Source organism: Pangasianodon hypophthalmus, chromosome 17 (genome assembly GCF_027358585.1).
Source record: "Pangasianodon hypophthalmus isolate fPanHyp1 chromosome 17, fPanHyp1.pri, whole genome shotgun sequence".
Lineage (NCBI taxonomy): Eukaryota > Metazoa > Chordata > Actinopteri > Siluriformes > Pangasiidae > Pangasianodon > Pangasianodon hypophthalmus.
The window spans coordinates 22,527,794-22,553,578 of NC_069726.1; the positions used below are offsets into that span (position 1 = coordinate 22,527,794).

Here is a 25,785-nt window from a genome sequence, read left to right on the forward strand (position 1 = left end):
CCTCCGAGCTGTTTGGTTCAATTAATTATACATACTGTGAAACCAAACCATATAGCAAAAACCAAGATTATCGATTTTGCTCTGGTGCAGACTCGGCAAATGGTGTGAAAGCAGCCTTGGAAAAAAAAAAGGTTCCATGTAGTTATCTTAATAATAATAATAATAATAATAATAATACATTTATAAAGCACTTTTCATACACATGATAGCTCAAAGTGCTATAAGGAAAAACAAGCATGAATATATATATATATATATATATATATATATATATATATATATATATATATATATATATATATGTATATTTTCATACATACATACATATATATATATATATATATATATATTTTAAAAGGTTTTATCTGGAACAGTAAAACGTAGAGTTATAAAGTATATAAAGTATAAAGCTAGAATCCTTAATTATCTAAAGAACTCTTTTTTTAAAGTGTGCCAAGAGAACTCACGTCAGTGACACCTACTAGCGACCAACGTAAAGCAAATTTCGGTGACGTGATGCAAAAAAAAAAACAAAAAAAAACGAGTAACAAGACAAATAGGACTGTATTTCCATGAGGTCCTGAGGTCCATGAGGAAAATGAGGTGTGATGGGTATATTTTATAATGTCATCAATTTTACATCAGCATACAGAGGCTTTTTGCAAACTGTTGGAGTTGTAATGCGGGTTTTTTAGTATGGACTGTAAGTGATTGGTCGTGTTGTCCAGCAGAGTCTGGGTGTGGAGCTCTGACTCATGGTTCAACGCTGATGTCATGCTAAACGCTGCCCAAGTGTTGGGTCATAATTCAACTGACTGTTGGCAGCCATAACAGGATGTGTGTGTGTGTGTGTGTGTGTGTGTGTGTGAATTGGGCTAAATGCATCCTGTATGCTCATGAACTATATACCACAGCGCTGACCTAATTTTCTATAACAGCAACTCGGACAGTAGTGCAGATACAGATCACGGGTTTATATTAATGCACTCGTTTTTAATGTTACCGTTTCTGTAGTAACAGAAACTCTCCACATAATCTATGACTAATAATAACTGATTAAAACGACATGCTTTTATTAAACGTTATTTAATAATAAAAAGGCTGGTGAGGAAATGACAGTTTATAGCTGCTAAAGTAAGTGATAATATCAAGTGTAACTGAAAATGGATAAAAAATATGATGTGTCTTTATTTAATAAATAAAAAATTTGTTAGCAAACTGTTGTGGTGTAAGAGGAATAAAACACTTCTGGACATGCTGTTACTAGCAAATGATCAGAGACCTAACTTGTTCCACAACATGAAATGTAACTATAAATGGATAAAAAAGTACAACTATAAATATATAAGAAAAATGCACATATATGGTGTATTTTATATAAATATTCATGGATTTGATGATTTTTTTCACTTTATTTTCCAATCAGTCAGGAAGGATACCATTCCATGAGGTACAGGAAAATTGGCCACAGTGTGTGTGTGTGTGTGTGTGTGTGTGTGTGTAAGCCCAGACTGACTTCATGCTGTTTTTACCTCAGTTGGGACTTACCATGCTATCATTAGCTGTGTGGCAGTGATACTTAGTGCACTGGTCACGCTGACTTCCACAACACACACCCTGCTGACTTTCTTTTCTTTTCACAAAATATCACAAACATAAAAGCAACGTAACACATCGTTAGCATTACAATGGATAAATACCGTTAGCATTAATGAAGGAAATGGTTTTAGAGCCATGAGTAGTCTGAAATAACAAAACCACTCGTTTAACGTGAACATGATGTTGATGCCGTTTTCTCTTTTTAAAACCTCACAACATATTTTTCAGCCGTTTCCAAATTGTAGACTTTTTTTAATCGAACACCTGTTAACGGACTCTTTCTTAACACTTAGCAAAAGCTAATAAGGCGCAAAACACAGAAGAAGAAAGATTTACCAAGGTGGATCAGATGAAAACAGAACGTTGATGACTGATGAGTATTTGTGGTACAGTAGAAGGAAAAATAAATTGGGTTGGAGTCCTGGACTGCTTTAGCTCTCGAAAACCAGAACCACTTGTTGAAAATGTAAGACAGGAGTGAAAGAGCGAAGGAGAACAGGGACAAAACGGTGAGGGGGTGGCATGAGAAAAGTTAGATATACGTTATAGCTGGGAGATATGACGATATGATTAATATATTGTGCAAAATCTTATCACAATACACAGTACCGTGGTCTGTAACACACCCCTGATCCGCCCTTAATCACAGTAGCAAGTATCATTAATATTTTGCTAATCTTTACATTATTCCAAATTTTCTATTGTATTTTATGTCAATGTTTAATTAAAAAATGTGTTGTATACATTAAAATGGTATTTTAAATTATTTTATTTATATAATAAAATATAACAAGTATTTGTACTAAATAAAATATAGTTAATCTTTTTTAAAATATATTTTTATATATTATTATATCAGATAATATTTAATGTATATATCTATATATATTCTTTATATTTACTTTTTTTTTTTTAAAAAAAGGTTTGTTAAGCTTAACAGTTCCCTCTACATAGAACCTTTAAGGTTTCCATCAGACAGATTTAGTGTTTTATTTAACTTTTTCAATGCAGATTAAATGCACTTGGAAAATTTAAAACCCTTAAGAGCTCTTTGATTTTGCAGGAAAATATCCACTACCAACTGCTATTACCTGTAACATTTGTGTGTGTGTGTGTGTGTGTGTGTGTGTGTTCCTGTCCCTGGTGTGTAGGCGGTGGAGTACAACATCTTCGAGGGCATGGAAGTGCGTGGAGCTCCGCTGGTGGTCATTAGCCAGGGAAAGATCGTACTAGAGGACGGAACCCTGCACACCACTGAGGGCTCAGGACGCTACGTGACCCGAAAACCGTTCCCTGATTACGTCTACAAGAGGATAAAAGCCCGCAGCAGGGTAACAAACAGATTTTCTACAGTAGTCGTGCTTTTTAGACCCAAAACACAGAACTGTGTCTTTAAATATACGTTATATTTAAAGTATTAGCATACTTTACCGTTACCAAGAGATTAATTTCCAAAACACAGTGGGCCTCATTTATCATCATTTAATGACGTTGTGTGTAAACATTCCTGCCAATCAGCCGAAAAATACTAAGCATGTTCACATGATAGCGGATATCCATTTAGCCACGCCCACAAAAGTCCACGAGGGGCAAAGCTCAGAGAGTGGTGAAAATGACAAAATGATGAGTAAATGATGAAAGAGTGCCTCCTAAGCGCGGCGTACACTAAATCTTCCAGTAATGCAGCTCAGCCACTGCGGTGTGTCGGCTATCATAGACACACACTAATGCTTCTCATTTTATAAGGTGCCATTACTTTTGTCCTAATGGAATGGCTAGTCTTATTTATGTTAATTTATGGATTTGTTTTGCATCACTTTAATATGAAGTGACTGGTGTGTAATTGAATAAATGTGATATGAACTTGACAGTGTAATGTGTACATAACATCGCAGTAACTCTTCGAAAATTTGAAACTAATTAATCAAGGTTCATATCAGTGAGTCTCCTAATATGGAAAAATGCACAATTGATTTATGAATAAATTCATTTGTCTCCAGTGTGATAAATGCAACCCATTTTTAGAAATTTTGAAACTTCTAAATTTGTTGAAGTAGGTACCTTGTAAAAATATTTTGCATCATATTCTTTAAAAATATTATGTAAGTTACTGGTACCACTCTGAAGTTGATTATTTTCCTATACCAGCGAGTCCTGAAGAGGGTTATTCCTCTTAAACCACAACACTTTTCCAATTACATTTTTGTATTAGTTAAAGAATGACGCATCATACTTTTTATCCATTTACAGTTACATTTAGTGTTGCGGAACATAAGACAAGTTAATAAGTCTAAAAAAACCTGCAGTTTGTCGTGTTGCTGAGAAACTGCAATGCGTAAACTCCTCTGTCCTGAAGATGTCAGAGACTAAAGTTACAGCTTTACAGCTGACAAAGCGCTGACACTGGAGACTCCTTCCATCAATGTTAAATAAACGTCTCCTTACAGAAAACTACACATTACTATAGAAACGATAAGGTATTATAATGAGTGCATTAATATAATCATGTGATTCGTAGCTGCACTGCTGTCCGCGTTACAGAAATTTAATCAACATCTTCTGACTAATCCGATTAGAAAATTCAGAGTGCTGTGATGGAAATAAGGATTTTATTTTAGATTTATATGTCTGTGTTCTGCAGCTTGCTGAGTTGAGGGGCGTTCCTCGTGGCCTGTACGACGGGCCGGTGTGTGAGGTCACCGTCACTCCCAAGGCTGTTACCCCTGCTTCTTCAGCCAAAACATCTCCGGCCAAGCAGCAAGGACAGCCTGTCAGGAACCTGCACCAGTCTGGATTCAGCCTCTCTGGTGAGTCTAGAACCTAGAACTATAATAGATCTTTATAGTTAGTGTATACAGTGTACTTAGCTGTACTTAGCATCCTGTGTGTTGACTGTATTAGAGCTCTACTAGAGATGTACAAAGGTTACATTTAGAACCCAAAGTTTGTAGCTCTGGGAAATCCTCAAAAGTTATATGCACAACCTTACAATAGTGTCTCTCTATCAGAGAGGATAGAAACCATTCAGGACCCTAAGAACCCTTACCTGTCCAAAACAGGAACCGTAAGAGTAGAGAAAGTCTCCTGATGCTGGAGGCACAGTATTTCATCCTACTGTATACAGGATATACTCATAGAAAAGAAAGAAGTGTCCTTAAGTGTTCTATGTAGAACCATACAAACAACAGAGAGGCTTTCAAGTAAAACACTTCTACAAAATATTTTCTGAAAATGTTCTCCTTTTACAAAACTAAAGGGTTAAAGCTAGAACCATCTGGGGAACCCTATAAGGTTCTCTTTAGAACCCTACAACAGAGGATTCCTTTACAGAGAGAGTTCGAAATCTAACACTTTCAAAAACTATTCTCCAAAAGTGTCCTACTTAGAACGCTTTTAGAAAATTGAAAAAAGACTAACTCTAGAACCCTTAACATTTCTAGTTATAACCTTACAACAGAATATTTCATTGATCCTGTGAGACTTTTAGGAAGCCCAGAAGCCTTTCGCCTATTTAAAGAACTTTTGAAGAACCCGTTATTTCCAGGAGTGTAATATCCCTCTGGAAAAACCCTTAAAGCTACTATGTAGAACCCATGAAGAGAGTGTTTTTCTTTTAAAAAATGCTTGCAAGTAGAACCCCCTTTAGAAACTTAGAACTGTTAACCATCCAAATCTGTTCAAAGACGCTTTAAAGAACATTTTTGTAAAATTGTATGAAAAGGATGACTGTAGAAATTGCTAGTTTCTTGTCTATGCTCCAAGTAAGCCTTAAAGGTTCCATGTAAAACCATACAACACAGTGTGTTCTTATAGAGTGGGTTCCACGTAAAGCCGCTTTAGACACTTAGACCTGTTAACCATCCAAGAAAAACTATGAAGAATGCTTTTTTCTAAGAATATACATAATTAATGCATGATAATAATAATAATAATAATAATAATAATAATAATAATTGACTATAATAGGAAACCTTAAAGCTGGTGTGCAAATGATACAGTAGAGTGTTTTCCTATCAAAGAAGATTACAAGTAATAGCCCTTAAGAAAGCCAAGCATCCTTACCTATCCTCAAGGAAGAGTGTAATTTCATAGCCCTTATCTATACTTGTCACTCTATCATATATCGTAGAAACGCGCTTAGAAATCTAGAACCGTTACCCATTCAACCCTTAAGGAACGCTTTTTAGTAAAGAGTTTAGGATTAAATTCACTGGAACTTGACTATAATGCAAGTCTGTGATTATAGCTCTCTTAAGGATGACTTTATCTCTCTGGGAAGAAAGAGTGTCCCCATTCAGAGAAGGTTTGACACAGACCCTCGTTGAAAGAACCCTTAAAGAACCGCTTTTTATTATAGAATTTGTGGAAGAAATGACCGTTACTATTGACTTGACACTAACACAAGTTTCATGTTTGGGCTCCTAGAAAAAAAACCTTGGCTTCGTCCCTGTGGAAGAAAAGAGACTCTCCCCTTAAAAACGTTTCCTACAAGTTGCACTCTCAATGAATCCTTTATTTATAAGAGTGTAGTCACTTTTATAAGAGTGTAGTGTAATCCATGTCCTGGATTAGCGTCACAGAGGTCGAGGCCTGGAACAATAACAGGATGCGTTGATGTGATGTCGTTAGTGATATGCTCTGAAACACAATACCAGTTCACAGTTGATGAGAGAAACACGGTTCTCCTCGCCTGACGTAGGTGTTTGCTCCCGTTTTCTTGTTCGCAGGTGCTCAGGTTGACGATAACGTTCCCCGTCGCAGCACTCAGCGCATCGTGGCACCCCCTGGTGGCAGGGCTAACATCACCAGCCTGGGTTAGAGCTCTCGGCTCCCTGCAGGAGATCAGGGGGTTGGGGGGTGTTTACAAGTGGAGGTGTTTCCGATACCAACGCTAGGTCCAGAGTCGAGACTCTCCACTCCCGAAACCCACTAACCCTCCTTTAATCTCATAGTCCCCTACTTTTACCCTGTTTTCCCTCCTTGCCCCAAACCCTAAACCCTCTCGTTGAGGAGAAATTTAGCGAAAAAGAAGTATTTGCCTCATGTGAAGATAAAAGGAAAATAATTAACACTCCATATTTGAGCACCTTGATTGTATGATTTAGCATTTTTATACTGTATTTTTACCTATCGTGTGTCATTTTATATTTTTTTTCTTTATTTAACACCTTTTTTTTATTGGAGGGGTCCAGATAATAGGCTAAGCAGTTACTGTTTACCATTATAACTTTATTTAACAAGGTGAGTGGCATATAGAGTCCTAGCTTTGAGCACATCCAGTGGCATGAAGTTGTTTTTCTGTCATTGTAGGGTTTTATATAATTTTCTGTAAGCACACAAAGGATTGTTAATATTCATTGCATAATTGGCTAAATGAAGTTATAACTTCGCATATAACGCATATAAACAATGGCTTTTTGACCAGAAATTGAAAACATTCACTTATTCATTTGGCATAAATTAAAACCTTCAGGACATCTAATCAAACTATGAGCAAAGTTAAACTTGGAGTCCTCTCGATTTGGCCACATGATCTGAATAAATAAAATCCATATGAGGAAGCAGCTTTACTGCTTCAGAGTTAGTTCTGTGATTGGTAGTTGATGAATTGTGCACTGTTTAGTCATTTTAAAGGTGAGGTATTTGGAAATTGGCGCCCCGTGTGAGGACATTTCTGGCTTGTTGTGATTAAGGGTCAGGAACGCAAATCAGGAAGATGCTGATGGGAAATTAGGAAATTAGAGAGGAATGTCTGAGTTTTTAAAGTTTGCATTGTTGCAGTTGTTTTATATTCATGTAAAATGTGGATTTATTGGCATCGTAACTTCTGCCGTTCCTGTAAAGCGAGATTTCGGGGCCAGATCTGTCATCTTGGCTTATTATAATTGTGCTTCGCTTTGCAATGAAATTTAGCAGGTTCTGAGTGTTTTTTTATTTTAATTTTTTTTTTATTATTATTATTTTAAATTTTGCCATTACATTCTGTGTTAATGAATATGATAATATGGATATGGCATTTTTACATCGATGGAAATGAAAATGTAATATCTTATGATTTAGATTAACCTAACACTTAGCTTTATGCCTGTGCCTAAAGTAACAGAAGTGTACTGATCATGTTAAGCCTTTTTTTTCTTTTTTCTAATTTTATTAAACTTGCTGATGAAAAAAGAAGGCTATAGATGTAGAATAGCCGAAGTAAACCGATGCAAAGGTGCCAGATTTTTCTTCTCAACCCCTTTCCACAAGGGTCTTGTTCGAGATTCTGTGTCGCAGTGCCATTACAGGGGTGTCAATGTCAATGTTAGTGATGTAGTGCAATGGATGATCATTTACAATAAGGGACTTTCGCCACACTGAAATACACATCAACTGACCGGGTTTTCAAAAAAAAAAAAAAAAAAAAAAAAGGAGTTGCTGAAGGGTTGAGCCATTTTTTTAGCATGGATTCCGACCATATGGACCGTGTACGATGCATACCATAGTTGTAGTGTTGTGAAAAAGTGTCACGCTGGATCGAGTGTATCTTTGTGTAACTCTCTCATGGGATCCTGAGGATCAACATTTTTTTTTTCTCTCTTTTTTTTTATACATCTGTTCTGTTTTTCTCTCATCTGCAAAAATCTTGGCTCCTCTGTCGCTCACCTTTTCCTCCCCATGACTACATAAACACACACATGCATAGAGATTTGTCTGTTTTATTACGCCGCCTTCCCAGGAGTGTGAGTCGAATGCTCTTGGCTGCCAGTTCCTCAAGCTGTTTTAACTCTATAAGGAATTTTGAATAAGATTGCGAGAGACGTAGCGCTGACAGTCCGGAGTGAAGTAAGCGAGGGGATTTCCGAATGGAAGTTAGCGGAGGATTAGAGGAGCATGTTAGCAGCGGTTTTTACCTCTCACGGAATTCGGTGCTGAACGTGGAAAAAGTGTACGGTCCAAACAACATTTTTTCAGCATGAGGTCCTCTTTTCTTTGTTGATGAAATGGCTTCGGAGGCTTTACTGGGATCTCGCCAACATTTTTTCCTTAGCAGTATCTTTTTTTTTTTGTATTTCCTTTATCAGTCCTCATATTTCATTTAACTAATGATGTCTGTTTTCCTCTGTGACTTCCCTCCTTCCTGCATTCATGTGTTATCCGGCGTTACTATGACTACGGCTCAGTGTTTGTCATGGCAACACACTCTGATACGTCGGAAGTTGCCCGTAGCAACCCTTCCAGACACGGTGCTATAAAAACAACATTGACTCATTTGGACCGTCGTCTTTTTTTTTTTTTTTTTTAAAGCTGTTCCATGCTGTAAGATAAAACACATGTTTGTTTCTGTCTCTGTTCAACTGGAAATGGTTCAACATGTCGTCATGCATAACGCTTTCTCATCTTCGGTGACATGATGTTCTCCACTTGTCTGGGGGTTGCATGTTCTCGAAGGTTCTGTGTGTGGTGCAGATCCAGAGATGGATAGATCTATACAACACCACACTCCCAAAAAAAAAAAAAAAGAATTAACCCACAGAGCCGCTGGTGTATGCATGCATGTGCATTAAGCTGATATTAAAAAAGACATGCCTTAAGCTTCAGGCTTTGCCTCCTCACATCATCATCTAGTATAGCTTTTAACATTCATAGCACACACACACACACACACACACACACATATACTTAACGTACCTCATTCTGTAAACCTGTATGTTTTATATGCCTCTAGTATGTGATGTAAGTGAAACGCTGTTTGCTGACTGGGGCTGAGGGACGTTTCAGCCTGAGTTTGCTATGCTGTTAGAATCCTTCCTCTTTCTTCACTCGCCCCCTTTTTTCCCCTCCAAACCCCGCTGTTGGCTGGTCGATCGTGTCTGTGGGGTTTGAGGATGTTCGCTCGCGCTGAAAAGTGTGTAATGGATGGTGATGTAAAAAAAAAAATGGTGGTTTGACAAAAATAAAAAAGGTAAAAAAAAAAAAAAGGTTGTAGTTCTGTCTCTTGATGGTGATGTATTGTTAAATGTGTTTAAGGCAGTGGAAGATCATCTAATGGGAAGGTTGTTTGGAAGGTTGTGAGTTCAAATCCCAGCACCACCAAGCTGCCTCTATTGGATCCTGAACCCTTAACTGCTCAGTTGTATCCTGTCTCAACTGGAAGGTGCTTTGGATAAAAATATCAGCCAACAGGAAAGTTTTAGCAGGCAGATAGAAAAAAAAAACAATCTGACCACAAAAATCTCAGTGTATGTAGGTAGACATGATGACTTTTCCAAAAATTTCCAAAATTTTGGTGTGGTGCTACATAATAATGAGCACCTCCTCCAATGTTTAACTGACCAAAGAGATCACAGTCCCGCCCACTTGGTTGCTATTGGCTCACATTTGAAATCACAGGTCAGTTCACGACGGTAACTTCGATACAAAGCGAAAGCTACCACGTCCCACGTCCTTTCCCCTTCAGTGACTCGACTTTTCTGTTGAGTAGGTTATAGCCTGCTTTAGCTGAAAAAGCAGAAAAAAATAGATTTCTCCTATATCGCTGTGAAAAGGGTCAAAAATCACTAAAAAAAATGCTATGGCTAAACAGTAAATGCTGGCACCTCTGGATTAGCAATGAATTTTTTTTTATTGATCATGTCATGCATCTCCTTATATTCATTCATTGACAAGACAAATATCTTTTTTTTGTCATATGCCATCTTGTGATTGGTCATGAGGTAAAAAAAAAAACACTTTACTTTTTTTAAACACAGACAGCAGAGCACTTCCTGTAGAGTTGTCTGGGAAAAAACAAAAAAAACGAAACTGTAAACACACTCCCCAGTCATGCTTCATAGAGTCCTACAGTGATGCTTTTTCAATCCTGGGATTTGAACACACAACCTTTTGGTCATTACATTGTTAATGTTGCAGGTAACAAAGAAATCTAAATTTCAGGGCCATCTCAACAGACTGGTGAAGCTTAATCGAAAGATTAGTTTACTGTCAAGATTCCTGTTCATCCGTATAATAAAATTAATTACAGATTGCTCGTTTAAACAGCAATAGATAAAGATTAATTGTGTGCAAATGCTTTGGCACAGCGAGACACACCACCTGCCCTTAGACATGCAAGAAAAACACTGAAATTACTGTTGATGAGGGGAAAATATCCGTTTAATCAGAACCAGCTTTAAGCTCTGAATAATAACATGCAGTATTAATAAAACAAAAAATATTGACATAAGAACAATCACTAATAGCATCATTTATTTCAAAGTGCTTTTGAAAATACACTTGAATAATTAATTGATCAATATAACCATAACGTCAAAATACAGTAGAGACAGAAAGATGAGGATGGACCACTAGGTGGCTCTGTATACCTCCTTTTTCTCCCTTTTTCTATTCTTTAGTGCTCAGAAGTCCATTTAGTCTGGTCACATGTCCATAGAGTTAGGATAAAGTCCAAAAACCTGAGTCTGCTATCAAGAACTGATATTCCACCTGTTTTCAAAAAAAATAAAATAAAAAAGATATAGCACCAATCTGATATCCATAACAAGACAACTGGGTGTGCTCATTGGATATATGAGAGGTAAATATCAGATGAAAAACCAAAATAATCCAAGGCACTCACATTGTTAAGCGTAAAAGGCCTTTATTAAATTGGGCTAAATCATAAAAACATTAAAAAAAATCGCTGATCAATGCATTTCGGCTTAACACAGCCTTCCTCAGGATACACATCCATTGTTCACTAAAAGCACTCTTTTAACTGTCTATAATCAGTAGAACATCAACAAGATAGTCAGGATAGTGCGGAGTTATCACCTGCTCCTGAAAATAAAGCATGGCTTGGTTCTTTAGTGGGTCATTTTTAGATGTGGAGGATGCAATCACTGTGAGAATACAGTAAAAACAAAAACTTTCACTGACGTGTTTTCTAATAAAGTGTATCCACTCGAGTCTTTCATTAATTCTAATTCTTCTTATGTAATTTATAAGTTGGAATGTGAATGTGGACATTTTTATATAGGTCAAACAAAAAGGAAGTTTGAGATTAAGAGTGGCTGAACATTAATATGCTCTTCACACTAAAGGCGTTATAAAGAGGTGGGTCATGGTAGTGACAGCTCCCTTAAAGTGATTGGAATTGAATCTATTTTCCGTGTACTATACGAGGTGGGAATAGATTAAAACGTCTTTCACAATGGGAGACTTTTAAGGGTACAAAGTTACCTGGTGTTAATGAGGAAATAGATTTTTTTTTACCATTCTTGTAGTAATTATCAGTGTCTTTTTGCTACAATATTTCATTTGTGTGTGAGCTGATTGATTATAGCCACGCCCACTCGTTAACCAGCTGTGTTGATGTTGATTGCAAACAGTTAAAAGAGTGCTTTTGTGGGCAGTGGATGTGTATCCTGAAGAAGGCTGTTTTAAGCTGAAATGTGTTGATCAATGATTTTTTTAAATGTTTTTCTGATTTAGCCCAATTTAATAAAGGCAGTGTAAGTGATTTAAAGCTTTTTTTTTTTTTTTTAAAGAAAACAATATCACATGATACTCAAGGTTTTGGTATCAGTATTAGAGAAGAAAAAGAGGTATTGTACCTTCTCTAAATGATAGAATTTTGTCAAGTATAAACGTACACAATTTATCATAAATAAGTTAAAAATTTTGTTTTTATTAGCAGAAAATGTGACGTTTCTAGGAGAATGAAGTACAGATGCTTATCAAACAGAGAAGTTTGTTAGAACGTTTCATAATGTTCTCGACGTGTTTTAATAAGATTAGACCGTGACTTTAACAGAGGTGAAGTCTTTACGTCTGTAATGTAGTTGAGTATCATTACTTTAAAAAAAAGAATGAACTTTATCTCACTGAAATGTACACAAATTCATCTGAACTAAGATGTTGTTGTATTTCATTTCATTTCATTTCATGAGTACATTTAAGTGTGGCATATGGAGCCTTTGAGAGGAAAACTGCGCCTAATTTTGTTATTTACGCTCAGTGGAGCTTTTATTTGGGCCCTTTGCAGTCTGCGAGAGAGTGATAATGGATTTCCTCTCCATGTATGTGCTTCTATCTGTTGCTCGTTTACAGCCTAGAGTTGAGGAACGTTTCTCCTCAGGGGGCACAGCATAGCTGAACGAGCAACATGCTTATGGAAAATGAGAGATAGTCAGGAGAACCTCAGGAGAACGGCAGAGAGGGAAAACTAACACACCTGCCTAATGTGTAGGACGAGGGGATAGAAATGGAAGTGCAAAACATTGTATTTTCTGGAAAAAAAAAGGAGGGAGGGAGAGAGAGAGACAGAAGTGCTCTACCATGCTGGAGTGGCCTTTTTGATAGTGTTTATTATTTTTGTTAATGACCCAAAAAATGAAAGTTTTAGGAGCAAAGATAAGCAAGAAAACATCCAGATGTACAAGGACTAACTTGAAAGCAAAATGTGCACCCTAAAAGTGTAGTCTATTCCTTTTTTGTCAAACTTGTCAGTGATAAATTTTGACCCAATACACGGATTTATCAAACATTTAAAAGTGAATGTCTCAGTATAAACAACGTTTTAGCTTTTAATAAGTGATGATAAATCTTGCTAGTGGACTCAGGCTTCTGGACCCTGCTGCAGTTTTTCATAACGATCACATGCGTCACGTCTCACACAGCCTGTCCTCCCGTCATGCCCTTCATATCCACGAAGACGTGATGAGTCTCAGTGCTGGTAGTTTTGCCTCTGGCGCTGAAGCAGCAGGCCTTCAGGAGGCTTTTACTCACCTGATTTGCCCCTGCGTGAGTGAACTGGCGGGCAGAAGGAGTGACAGGACGAGGGGGCGGGGCATGATGGGAGGAGATTTGGGTCAGAGGGGTGGCGGTGGCGGTGGCTCTGCCAAAGCAGCGGCCTTTAAGAACGTTCTGGAAAGCTTTTTTGAACTCCTGGCTGAAGCAGGTGTAGATAATGGGGTTTAGGCAGCTGTTGAAGTATCCAAGCCAGAAGGTGATCTTAAACACGGTGTCTGAGGGTCTGTGAGACGGGAAGATGGAGCCTACACAGACAAAAACATATTAATAAAATTAATCAAAATATATCATCATTAATTACATATTATTGTAATTAAAGACACTGCTTTATATCGAGGTTTAAAGATCAGCCTGCATTATTTTAACCAAACTGACTGAGTCATCATGAAGACAACACAACTGAAGTATGTTAGGAATTTATTTATTTATTTATTTATTTACTTAGACAATTGATAATGGATAACTGATTGATCTTTGGCTCCTAAAACCTTTTGAGTGGGAAGAACATACACAGAACTTTTAAAAGTTGGACAAGTGAAGAACCCATACATTCTAACTAAAAGATAAATAAGGGGCTGCATCTGGATGTCTGACTTCTTCCTAAACTCTTTTATGCATAAATTAACATATTTTAGTAACAGATTTTCAGATGGGTTTATTAGCACATTAATGCACTAAAAAAGCAAAATGTAGAAAGAAGATTATTGACTAATACCTGAGATGCATCACTAAATAAATTAATAAGTAAAGAATAATAAGTAAAGAATAAACCACTTGGGGGCGTGCAGTTCTAGGAAAATAAACAATAATGGTGTGGTGTGTTGTGCGCTAACACAAAGTCTAATAGTAAATAGATTTTAAAAATGTGTTGGTATTTTAGAAAGCAAAACATGAATCCTTGATATGATAAAGGAGGCATTTATTAAACATTGTCAGCACTTTGTAGCAGTCAGAGGTAAAGCTGTTACTTCAGGACAGACGAATTTATGCTTTTCGTGTTTTGTCTTTAACAAATAGACAGAAAAAAAGAGAGGCTGGTGAGGGAATGACGATTTATAGCTGCTATAACTTCTATAAGTCAGAAATTTGGACATTTCAGAACATTAAATGTAATTATAAATGGTTAAAAATCATGACGTGTCATTCTTTAATAAATAAAACATTTTAAATCAAATTGCTGTGCTATAAGAGGAATAAAACACTTTAGGTTGCGTTATTATAGGAAAATAATCAACTTCTGGTTTGTATCAGTAACTCTGCTTCATCACAGCACTTCATCATTGATTATTTTCTTATAACAGTATAGCACAGAGTGTACTATTCTATGTAATGAAAATAACAATGAGGCATTTAAATTTTTAATTCCTTTTAACAGACAGTCTGCATGTGTCAGGACTTAAGGCAGAAAAATGGCTTATATGCTCCACAATCTACTCCATTTTTTTAAACAGATACACATTTGATCCAATAAGTAATAAAATAACTGGTTAATATAAATATATTATCAAGTTTTTATTTATTTATATAAAGATTGATCAATGATGTAGTATGATGCTTTTCTTAGCTGTAATACAATTCTTTCACATTAAAGGCTTCCTATTATCTCCTTACCAGATCCTTAAATCTGATTGTTCAGTAACTACTACAGTAAAACTAATAGAAAGGTGTAATTATGAAAGTAAGGAAGATAAGTCTGGATCAGTCTACAGATTCTGGGATCTAAACTATTCAGATATTTGAATTTATGTTATAATACAGACTTTCCTAACTTTCTTATCACAAATATTAACACAAATATAACAAATATTAAACCTCACAAAACAAAACTACGCCTGGAGATAACAATTTTCTGGAAAAAGTGCTCATATCTGTCACTGTGGCTTTATTAAGGCTGGGTAGCTTATAAATACGTATACATGAATTGCTATTTGCTGTGACATTTTAAGAACAAGCTCACTGTAGCACTGTGTTTCATTTCCATCCCACAATGCATTTCATCTTTGTGTCAAAGCCCGATTTAAACGCACACACACACACACACACAGCAATAAGAGCGCACGTTATACAGTCATGCACACACAGAAGCTGATGGATGAAATCAGAAGGTTATATGAAAATCAGCTCACAAACAAATCATAACAAAGAAATGAAAACATAATAATGACAACTTTGCCATTCGGTTGTAAATGCCCACGCATCTACAGTAGGTGCTGTTCAGAGAAGCAGTGAAGCTTTTACAGAGCTAGCAGCTCGCACTTTTAGTACAGGTTTACTATCCACAGTCGTACTCCTATGAGTTTATTAATCCAAAATGCAATCCTTCACAACTGTCTACAAATAGAACATTATAGACACCAGTTGCATAAAAGGAAAGAGATAAAAGCTGGTAGTGTGTTTACTTATTTATTCTGTGTGTGTATCTTCTTAAAGTTTTGACAGCATTATATCTAATAGCCCCAATTCATTGCAATTCCTATTATAAGGATTTATAAGCAGTAATTAAAAAAACCTCTTCTATTTTTGATATAAATCATATACAATATGTTGTGTTGCTATAAGAAAATAATCAGTGAAGGCATGGAAGTGGACTGACTGTTGATTATTTTACTATAATAGCGCACCCTGAAGTGTTTTATTCCCCTTATACCACAGCAATTTCCCAACACTGACAATTATTATTTATTAAAGAATGACACAACATACTTTTTATATATTTATAGGACCATTTAATGTTAAAGAATAAGTTAGTTCTTGTTCTCACTGATTTTATAGCAGTCGTTCTCTCACCAGCCTCTCACTCTGATCTGTCTTGAAGATAGTAAGACGAAAAGTACAACTTGTCATGTTATAGTGTACTAAAGACCTATCTATGTTGGAAAACCTAAAGTTAGAGCTTCCCTCTAAGGGTTACAAAGCGCTGACACTGGAGACTCCTTCTGTAAATGTTATATAAGCATCTCCTCACAGAAAACTGTACTATAATGTACTAGAACAAGTGTAATAATATAAACCTGTGATCTGCAGCCAAAACTACTTTCCAAGCAGCTGTTATAGAAAATTAATCAACACCTTCTGACCAATCAGAGCTGAGAATTAAACAGTGCTGTAGTCTAAAGACTATAGTACATTTTTGGAGTGTTTACACCTAATATTAGTAAAGGTCAACATCTTTTCATTTGGCAAAACATAAGCTGTACTGTACTCACTGATGGGCAGCACGAGGAAGAAGGGCAGCCAGCAGAGGACGAAGCAGCCCACCACTATGCCCAGGGTCTTCGCCGCTTTCATCTCCCTCGAGAATGTGAGCAGCTTCACAAGGGCACCATAGGAGCGACATTTCCTACTTCCCTCATCTTCCTTTCCACTCTCAGCATGGCATCTCTGAGCATTGCCACGGTGGATCCTGAAAGCCACCCCATCCTTTACGTCACTGTGCCACTGCCCATCATTGAGACTTCTTGCTTTCCTGCGTGCCACCATGTAGACTTTACAGTACATGACTAATATTACAGCGAGGGGAATGTAGAAGGAGCAAGCGGCCGAGAAAATGGCATATCCCGGGTCTTCATTGATGCTACACACTGATTCGTCGTCAGGCATCGGCTCTCTCCAGCCGAACAGTGGTCCGACAGAAATGCCAGCTGATGCCACCCAGACAGCCACCATGGCACCTACAGCACGCCCACTTGTGGCGAGACACGGGTATCGCAGCGGGTAGCTGACAGCCAGCCAGCGGTCCACGGAGATGACGCAGAGGTTGAAGATGGATGCGGTGCAGCACAGGACATCGAGCGATGCCCATACGCCACACAGAGCCCGGCCCAACACCCAGCGTCCCAGCGCCTCGGATGAAGCCGACAGTGGCAAAACCACGCAGCTCAGCAGCAGATCAGCAACAGCTAAGTTTGCGATGAAGTAGTGCGTGACTGAACGGAGTTGACGGTGGCATACGACAGACACGATGACCAACACGTTACCCATTACCCCAAACACAACGAAAAACATAAAGACCACTGCCATGGTCACCACCTTTGGGAGGTTTACATCATACACTGATGGCTGGGTGCAGTTCAGACAGCTGTCTAGGTTTAACACAGCCGTGAGGTTTTCTTCAGCAGGCACCATTGCACATCAGCTGTGAAGTGGCTCTTGTGTTTATTGCTCAATTCAACATAATCAGGTGGTACATACAGTGTTTGACGTCATAGTCATCCACGTGTTAAATCCATCTGAAGATCAGGTCGGGTTCTGGTTTCATTCAGGTCAACAGGAATTGCCATCTTCACCTTGTCAAAGCCTTATCTCCAGCAGAGGTGTAGGGACATCTAAATCTAAACACTAAACTCAGTGTGAAATTTCATCTTTCAGTGTATTTCAGATTTTCAATGATGCATTCTTGCAAACTCTTACAGCATCCTGTGAATAGAGAGGAGGAAGAAGAAGAAGCACTGGTGAAATAGCAGACATCTGATCTATATTATGATTTAAGATGTAAATGAAGCTCCATTTTTTGCTTTTGGTGGATTTCAAGATTCAAGATTTTTATTTGTCACATACACAGTTATATACAGTACATAACTTACAGTGAAATGAAAACCTGGCCTACTCCTCTTCAGACTGTGCATTAAATTCTAAATTAAAGTTAAATTTAAAAATCAGAAATGAAGAATTTTTTCACAGCTTGTCACAGGATCAGTATTCAGAGCTCAGTATCACATGTTACTCGGTGCATTTGGGGGATCTAATGATTTCCCTATTTAAAAAAGGAAGCAAATCTGGGTGCTTTTTGGATGAAAAATCCAAAATCTGCCTATTGAGGACACCTGAACACCTTTTTTTTTTTTTTTTTTTTTTTTGACTATTTCAGATACAGCAGGGTTCAGAACATATATGCTAAAAATTCACCCAGAATAAAAGCCAATTCACTGAATGTGAAAGGACATGAAACACGACTGAGGCATTTGATTCTGGTGGCAGAGACTTTATTTAGGGGATTTGTGAGCCTTGGTCTTCTGAGCCAATTGAAATCAAGTGTGCAGGATTGTCATCAGGATTGACAGTTACAAAATGGAGGAGCTGCTAATTATTAGCATTCACATAGGACTTTTGCCTTGCATTTTTCTTACTGTTGCTTGGCAACCTCCTGAAAAAAAAAAACAAAAAACAACTTAGTGGTCTATTCCACCAACAGTTTTTGTGGTGAAATTCTGTTTTATTTTTTTTTTCTCTGCCTGCTAGGATTTTCTTGTTAGCAATATTAGAACCACTGTAAACAAAATTTTCATGAAAATCAGATTTTTTTTTTACTTTTTTTTGGCTGTTTTCCAGATTTTAGACAGAGCACAGGTTTTTAAAGATGGTCATACTTAAAGGACATTGTAGGATGCTTTTGGTGTATTTTTAAAAAATATATAGTGCAAGATGAACTTTTTTTAACTAAAATTCCTATCAGAATGCTGTTTCACTTTAACACTGATTACTTGAGACTGGGGGACTTTGCTCCTCCAGCTTTAGTTTGGAGGGGCCAATAAACCAATGCCCCCCATAGATGGTGCCTAGGCAGAGGCATGATAGGACAAAACTAAGTGTGATACTGTGTTAATCTTGACCATCCTAAAGCATGTTGTGAATTTTGTGAAAATCGAACGCACAGTGTGAATTTGGTGAAAAATCAGAGAACGTTCATTTTTTTTGCCCCATAAAACACAAAGCTTACCCTTACCAGTTTTTGGCAAAAAATTTGTCGCTCTAAGATCTTGACCAGATTTGCACTGTGCATTAGGGATGTCATGACTAATACAGTAGTTTGCTTAGTTTCATCTTATCAACCTTTAAAACTGATATAAAGTATAGTGTCATGTAATGTCATGTAGTATAGTATAGCATAGTACTGTACACCACATTACATGACACTACACTATACACTGTAGTATAGTATGGTGTAGTATAGCGCAGTGCATAAAATAGGTTTATTAAAGTAAAGTACAGTATAGTATGGTTGTTTTGCTTTGCACTTTGTGCATGTGTGTGTGTGTGTGTGTGTTTCCGTGTTCTATCTTGTGTCCAGGTCCTGCTGTGTTAACGTCTGGGATCTTTCCACATCATCGCCCACCGTCTGCAGGTGTGCTACATCATCGTCACCGTGGCATATAAGGCACCCCTGGAGAGAACATCGGCAGCCTAGTGCTCATTCACCGTGTTTCTGTGATTTACTCTGCGTTTGATTTCTGTTGTGCTTGACTTCTGCTATTGACCCTAAGGTCATTTGTGTATTTTGAGATTAGCGTGTCCCCCTTTGGTTTTGATTGCTTATTGTATATATACACTGCCGGCCAAAAAAAAAACGTCGCTGTTTAGATTTTAATAGGCAAATCCATAAGAGTCTATGAATGGATCATTATTAGAGTGATTATAATGTTTCTAGCATGTTATATGTTTGGCAACAGTTCTTTTAATCTTAAAAGATGAAGTGTGTAGGTTTTAATGTAGAAAGACGTATCACGGCCATATTCCAGGATGACACTGCCAAGATTCATCAGGGTTAAAATTGTGAAAGAATGGTTCAGAGAGTGTAAAGAATCATTTTCACACATGAATTGGCACCTCTGAGTCCTGACCTTAACCTCAGTGAAAGTCTTTGGGATGTGCTGGAGGAGACTTTACAGAGTGCTCACTTCTTTCATTATCAGTACAAGATCTTGACCAAAAATTGATGCACCTCTTGATGGAAATAACATCACAACATTTATTTCCATTGTCCCACTGAAGGCCTACGCTGCTCCCACAGCCCACGCAGTCTGCACCGCTGCAGCACCACCAGGCACCACCTCTCTGAGCACTGCACCAAGGTGTCGCAGAGCCGCAGAGCTGCACAACGAATGAGTACAGGCACATTGCTGAACAGAGCTCCGAGCAGCCCCGAGTACGCCCGGAACAAACACCAAACTCCCTGCCATCGACGCAAGTCGCAGGCACGCTAAAAGTCATCATACGCCACACTCAATCTATAGCAAGCAGACACAAAGACACACATCGCACATGGTGGAATCCACCGCTAAGCCAAATTAGGTTTGGAGCTCTGTCACATCTGGCAACTACCTGATAATTTCAACCAGTGAATAAAACAATAAGAAAGACGCCAAAAACAAAACATCAAACATACAAACATGAAAAAAAGAAAAATACAAAGGAAAAGTGCAAAGTAATAAATAAATGAATAAAATTAAAGCTGAAAGTCTGCTCTTTGAGCTCATATTCATCATTTAATTGCAGCTTATCATTAAAAATCATTTAATTGTGCAACAACACACTATGGTGAGCAGCTAAAAATACAATTACTTTGTCAATGTCCAAATGTTTATGTTTAATAGCAGACTACAGAACCTAAAAAAGTTACAGAGACAGCTTTCTCAGAATATTTAGCAGGATGTAAAGCCAGTTAGTCAAAATGTTAGCTTAGAAAATGCATACAGCTGTTTTAAGTGGATTTTTAATTATTGAACCATCAATTTTTTCATATTATTTAGTAATAGACACGTGAAACCCATATGTGTGTGTCAGGTGTCCACATACTTTTGCCAATATAGTGTATTTAGTAATTTAGTAATGTAGTAATATTATTTAAATAATATGTATGCTTCTTTCATCACTGCTTCCAAAACATCTGGGACCAGTTCCAGTGGAACATAATTACGTCTAAACTAAATTAGATCCACCTGCCAGGGCAGTGTGGCTAAATAAGCCAAATGGAGGTGAAAGAGCACAATCTGGCAACATATGCAACTAAATAAGTGGCTCTAAACTCAAAGTGCTCCTGTTTAGTGCTGAGAATACTAATGAACTTCAGTGAGGTCAAAATCATTTTGATATTTTTTTTTTAAATACAATTTTTCCACCTAGTAAAAATCTGTCCACTTGGACTCGGCCATTTTGGCAGTTATTTTCAGTCACGCATAACCCGAGCCTTATCAACTTGAATGCAGAGAGAACCATAAAACAGAAACTGATCTGCAAAATTATGATTTAAAAATCACCATTTAATTCTGACAAAAACTGTGTAAATAATGTGAGTTTTTTTGTCTAAAAAACATGAAAAAACTGCAGTAATTGTGTAGATTAATATAATCAATATACTAATTAACAACAACAAATATCTCAAAAGTTGTTAAATAATTGATATATAAAATAACTAAATTAAAAATAACATGAATTAACTCTAAATGTAAGCCCTATTTTTAACCCTCACATTTAGTTGTAATTGCGTTTATTCCTTTAATGTTTTATAGAAACTCTGATAATGTACATGCAAGGCTAATCATTATTTCACAATTGGAAATAAATAAATAAATTTATTTAAAAAATCACAGAAAAAAAAATGTGTGTTATTTAGGATCGAGAGACAGATATTATTGTTACTGTCAGAACAACAACAACAAAAAAGGCAATAAAATACATCTGAAAATATTTACTTGTACACCAGTCTCTCAAAATCCACCAATCAGGGAATCACAGCACAAGAAGCAACCGCATTTAACTGGGTTTCTTTAAAATTAGGAAAAGTTGTTCATTCATTCATTCAAGACAAAACATCACAAGGATTCAACTGAAGCTTCGAATTTCTTTTGTGCCGCCTTTAAATTACATGCAACATGCTTTTGGAAGATCTTTATCAAAAAAAAAAAGCAATTGGAAATTCAAAATCAGACAGATTTTTCTGAACATTATAAAAACTCACCTTTCTTCCCTCATGATGAAGTCGTGTCCACAGAGCACAGATGAAAAATCAGGGTATAAATGTTAAACGAGTGAAAAGAAGTGAATTCCAGCAGCATCCTTATGCATGTTTCATCCTTTGCAGCCACCTGCAGGATGATGGTATGAGCTCTATATGCCCCTCCTAACAGTACTGAGCACTCAGGGAGGGTGGGTGCACTGGTCAGGCTCCGAGCTCTTCAGCTCCTCAAGCTTTTTTTCTTTTTTTTGGCATATTTTCAGCATTTTTCAATTCTCTCTGAGATTGCACGGACACATGCAAGCATGCAATGCACAAATTCATTTCGCTCAGATGACATAAATACAATGCATGCAATGCACAAATGGATTTAGTTTGGATTAGATAAATAAATCAGAAAGTGCATTTGCTGGTTTGTTAGGTTGCTGCAGTTGAACCCTGATTGATTTGGTTCCTTCTGCTGCTTTGTGGAAAGAGGCGTTTTGTGGTTACAGTAGTCTCTGTATGTGAAGGTCAGCTCTGATAATGAAAGGAGACAAGAAAGCAGCCAGTGAAGGGATTCGTGATTTATGAAATGGCATGACCACAGGTATAAAATACTCTCAAACTCGCTTGGCTTGGTATCCATGGCACCCTTGTGCTTTCTAATTTCCAGGTAAAGGCTTTATTTGATGAAACTCACCAGAACCCTGAAAGCTCAAAGCTCCTGTCTGTCCACATGGCAGTATAAAGCCGACAAAGTTAATAAATGTTGAAGTTTTTCTTCAGGGCTACATGTCCTGGATAAATATCACCAGCTTTGCCCAATCCACTAAACTTTCAGAGACACTCAGAGACACTCAGAGACTCGAGGCATGCTCAGAATTTTAATATTCCTTTGGAAGTTGCTTTGGATGTCAACCAACAAAAGAAAGACGTGGCCAAGTGAGAGGCTGTGTGCTTGCAAGAGATTTTTGTCTGCCACAACATGCTTAAAAAACCTTCACATGTATACACTTCAGCAAACTCCTCAATAAAACAACTCATCTGCTAATGTATGCTAATGTATTCCGAGGAGGTCTGCTTGTTTGTATATTCAGAACAGAGGACAGGAAAATGGCTGTGTGTTAGGAAATTGCTCAGACTAATTGTCACTTCAGTTGTCTGGAAGCTGGAACTCGAAGATAAGTCGCACTCATAACCTCACGCATTTTGTCTATGAATTAATTCACTCCGTCAAGGGCATTAAAGCGTGAAATTCTCGCGCAGGTATGAAAAGTTCGGGACTTGCTTGTGTACAGACTTGAGCAATAAAGCCTCAGAGGAGCATGCTGTGGGGATATTTGACTAAAGACATTATAGTGGACTGAGTCGGAGGTTTAGTAACATGGCCTGTCCAATTATTGATAAATAAAAATTCATCTTCTACAATAAACCAATGACTACATTCCTCTAATTAATAGTTTAATATAAGACCAGTTATAACTCAAACATTACACTCCAAAATTGAATCAAATCCAAAATTAATCGAGCAATCCTTTTTTATAGTACCCAACTCCTGAAGTTCTATAAGACACAACCTTTTTTTATACTTATGTCCAATTTTAATAAATATATATCCACAGATCTACAGTACATCTATCCTGAATTTAATTCATTTCAGCAATTTTTTTAAACTAAACCTTCAAGAGACCACCAGTGGTTTGAGACTTTTATTCCTCACTGGCATAAAAAAATTAATAATAAAAGTGTTTCTCAAAGTGAGGTCTGTGAGGCATAGCCAAGAGATCGCAATGACTGATGTTTTCATTAAAACTCACATTACCGTACTTATCAATATAGTCCTTTTGCTCTTTATTAAAAAATACAGTACAATTTGTCATTACTGTAAGCAGACATTGCAGTAAGAATGCTGTAAATACTAAAATATTGTTTTATCCAGAAATTCCAGATCTTTCCTCTGTTTGGTTTTCTGGCTATATTTAAACGTCATTGACAGAGTCATGAAAAGGAAGAAAACGTGAAATGTGATATACAGTAGGAATCCCACGTTAGTGCAGAAACTAAGCGAATGTCTAAAGACTCTCCACAGAAGATTTAACAGATAACAAAAAGCACACATCGTCCGGTGTGCAAAGGGGACTGCCATGACAAAAACACATCTTTTTTGTGGTGAAACAGTGTTTTTATGTGACAAATCACTGAAAATGGCGAGCAAGTTTTTAAGAACTCTACTGCTGTAGACAATAAAGTACAGACATTTGAATCACTTCTGAATAAACTGAAGAAAACTACATTTAGACCCCATCATCCTGTGATTATAACCTGGTTTTGAATCTGGTACTTTGTCTGATTTTTAAGATAACAAACACTTTTCTAAAATTGCTGTTTCCAAAACATTTTATAAAATTCTCATGCACATGTAGCTGCATGCCACTGCTTTCACTTTGGTTCCAGGAATTAGCCCATCAATATATCCACAGTTCATGCCAGGGGCAGGACCAGGAAGGGTTTAACCCCCTGATGTTTTATGTCAAGCCCCTGAACTTTTGGCGATTATTCAGATTTTTAACTCTATGGCTTCACATGAGACGTTGCAGAACAGAGCAGATGCACTGTGCACATTCAGGTGGTAAGAAATGCTCTCGAAATGCGCTCGTCTTATAGGAATGCTGGGCTGTTTTTACCTGTTTACATTCTAATTTGCAAAGTTCAAAAGTACATCATTTCTGTTCAGCTGCGTACATTCATTGTAATTAACCATGATTAGCCATTGTGAAATGTGATGCATTGAAATGACTGTATTGAAATAATTTTATATAAAAGGCACGAGGAAACTCCACCTTCATGTTGAACTTTTTTTTTTTTTTTTTTTTTTTAAAGTAGTAGTTGCTTATTCCACTCGTATATTCAGGTGTAAAAGTACTAATGCAAATAACTGATTGAAAAAAAAACCAGGAAATTGTGACACTCTTTTGGGACCCCATTTGTAAATCGGGTGAAGCCATTTATTTATTTATTTAATCAACATTTAGATAAAATATAAATAAATATACAATACAATCCTAAATTAACTGTAGGTTATCCATGCCATATAAATATATAAAACTTTCCTGACTTTGTAAGCATATGTATTTATTTGTCTTTCTATTCTTTTTTGTTGTTCGTTTTAGACAGATGAAGCAGGAAGGTTGATGACCATTAGGCAAGACAGCAGCTTTCGCCAGACTTCTTCAGATAATATGTTGGCAATTGTAGCGTTTCAGCTTCATTAAAGGAAATAAAATGATTAATGTACCTTTACTGTTGTAAAATCAATCTTACAGAACCCTAGGGAGCATACGGAAGAGAGACACCTAATAAATTCACTTGATGAATTCACTGTTGTTCTTAGACATCAGCTAACCCTGATATCCACGGCTCAGTGTTTGCCATGATTAAACCAGGAAGAAACCAATGTGAAAATATTTTAGGGGATTTTAGAGATTTCTGAGGGCTAAGCCTCTCATACCTTAAAAAAACACCCCTGGCTTATGCACATATAACCTCTAAAACTCGGTTAAACAGAAAGTGATTTGGACTTGATTTGATCAGGTTGAACTGGCATCTCCCCATAGACTTGCATTGACTTACCTTTTCCAATATGGCGGTCGCGTTGACGTGTCGTAGCAGTCAGCAACACTGTCCAATATGGCGGCAAAACG

General features: G+C 37.1%; 2 protein-coding genes across 4 annotated transcripts in view; one reads left to right on the forward strand and one right to left on the reverse strand.

The window, feature by feature from the left end:
* The window catches only part of dpysl2b (dihydropyrimidinase like 2b), a 37,406-nt gene extending 28,302 nt beyond the window's left edge, over positions 1–9,104 (forward strand). For both annotated transcript variants that reach the window (XM_026942647.3, XM_026942648.3), the window contains 3 exons: positions 2,751–2,930; positions 4,241–4,406; positions 6,327–9,104. In XM_026942647.3, the coding sequence (XP_026798448.1) occupies positions 2,751–2,930; positions 4,241–4,406; positions 6,327–6,418 (438 nt within the window). In that variant the 3' untranslated portion in view covers positions 6,419–9,104. The remainder of the gene's footprint in view (positions 1–2,750; positions 2,931–4,240; positions 4,407–6,326) is intronic.
* Positions 9,105–10,725: 1,621 nt separating this feature from the next.
* On the reverse strand, positions 10,726–23,792 carry adra1ab (adrenoceptor alpha 1Ab). Of its 2 annotated transcripts, XM_026942854.3 has the most exons (3): positions 22,106–23,792; positions 16,578–17,787; positions 10,726–13,616 (listed from the first exon to the last, which is right to left on the reverse strand). In XM_026942854.3, the coding sequence occupies exons 2-3, from the start codon at positions 17,494–17,496 to the stop codon at positions 13,231–13,233; spliced, it is 1,305 nt and encodes a 434-aa protein (XP_026798655.2). In that variant the 5' UTR covers positions 17,497–17,787; positions 22,106–23,792; the 3' UTR covers positions 10,726–13,230. The 2 variants fall into 2 exon arrangements, with proteins under 2 accessions (XP_026798655.2, XP_053097223.1); XM_053241248.1 differs by lacking the exon at positions 22,106–23,792 and having other exon boundaries at positions 16,578–18,166.
* Positions 23,793–25,785: the final 1,993 nt, after the last annotated feature.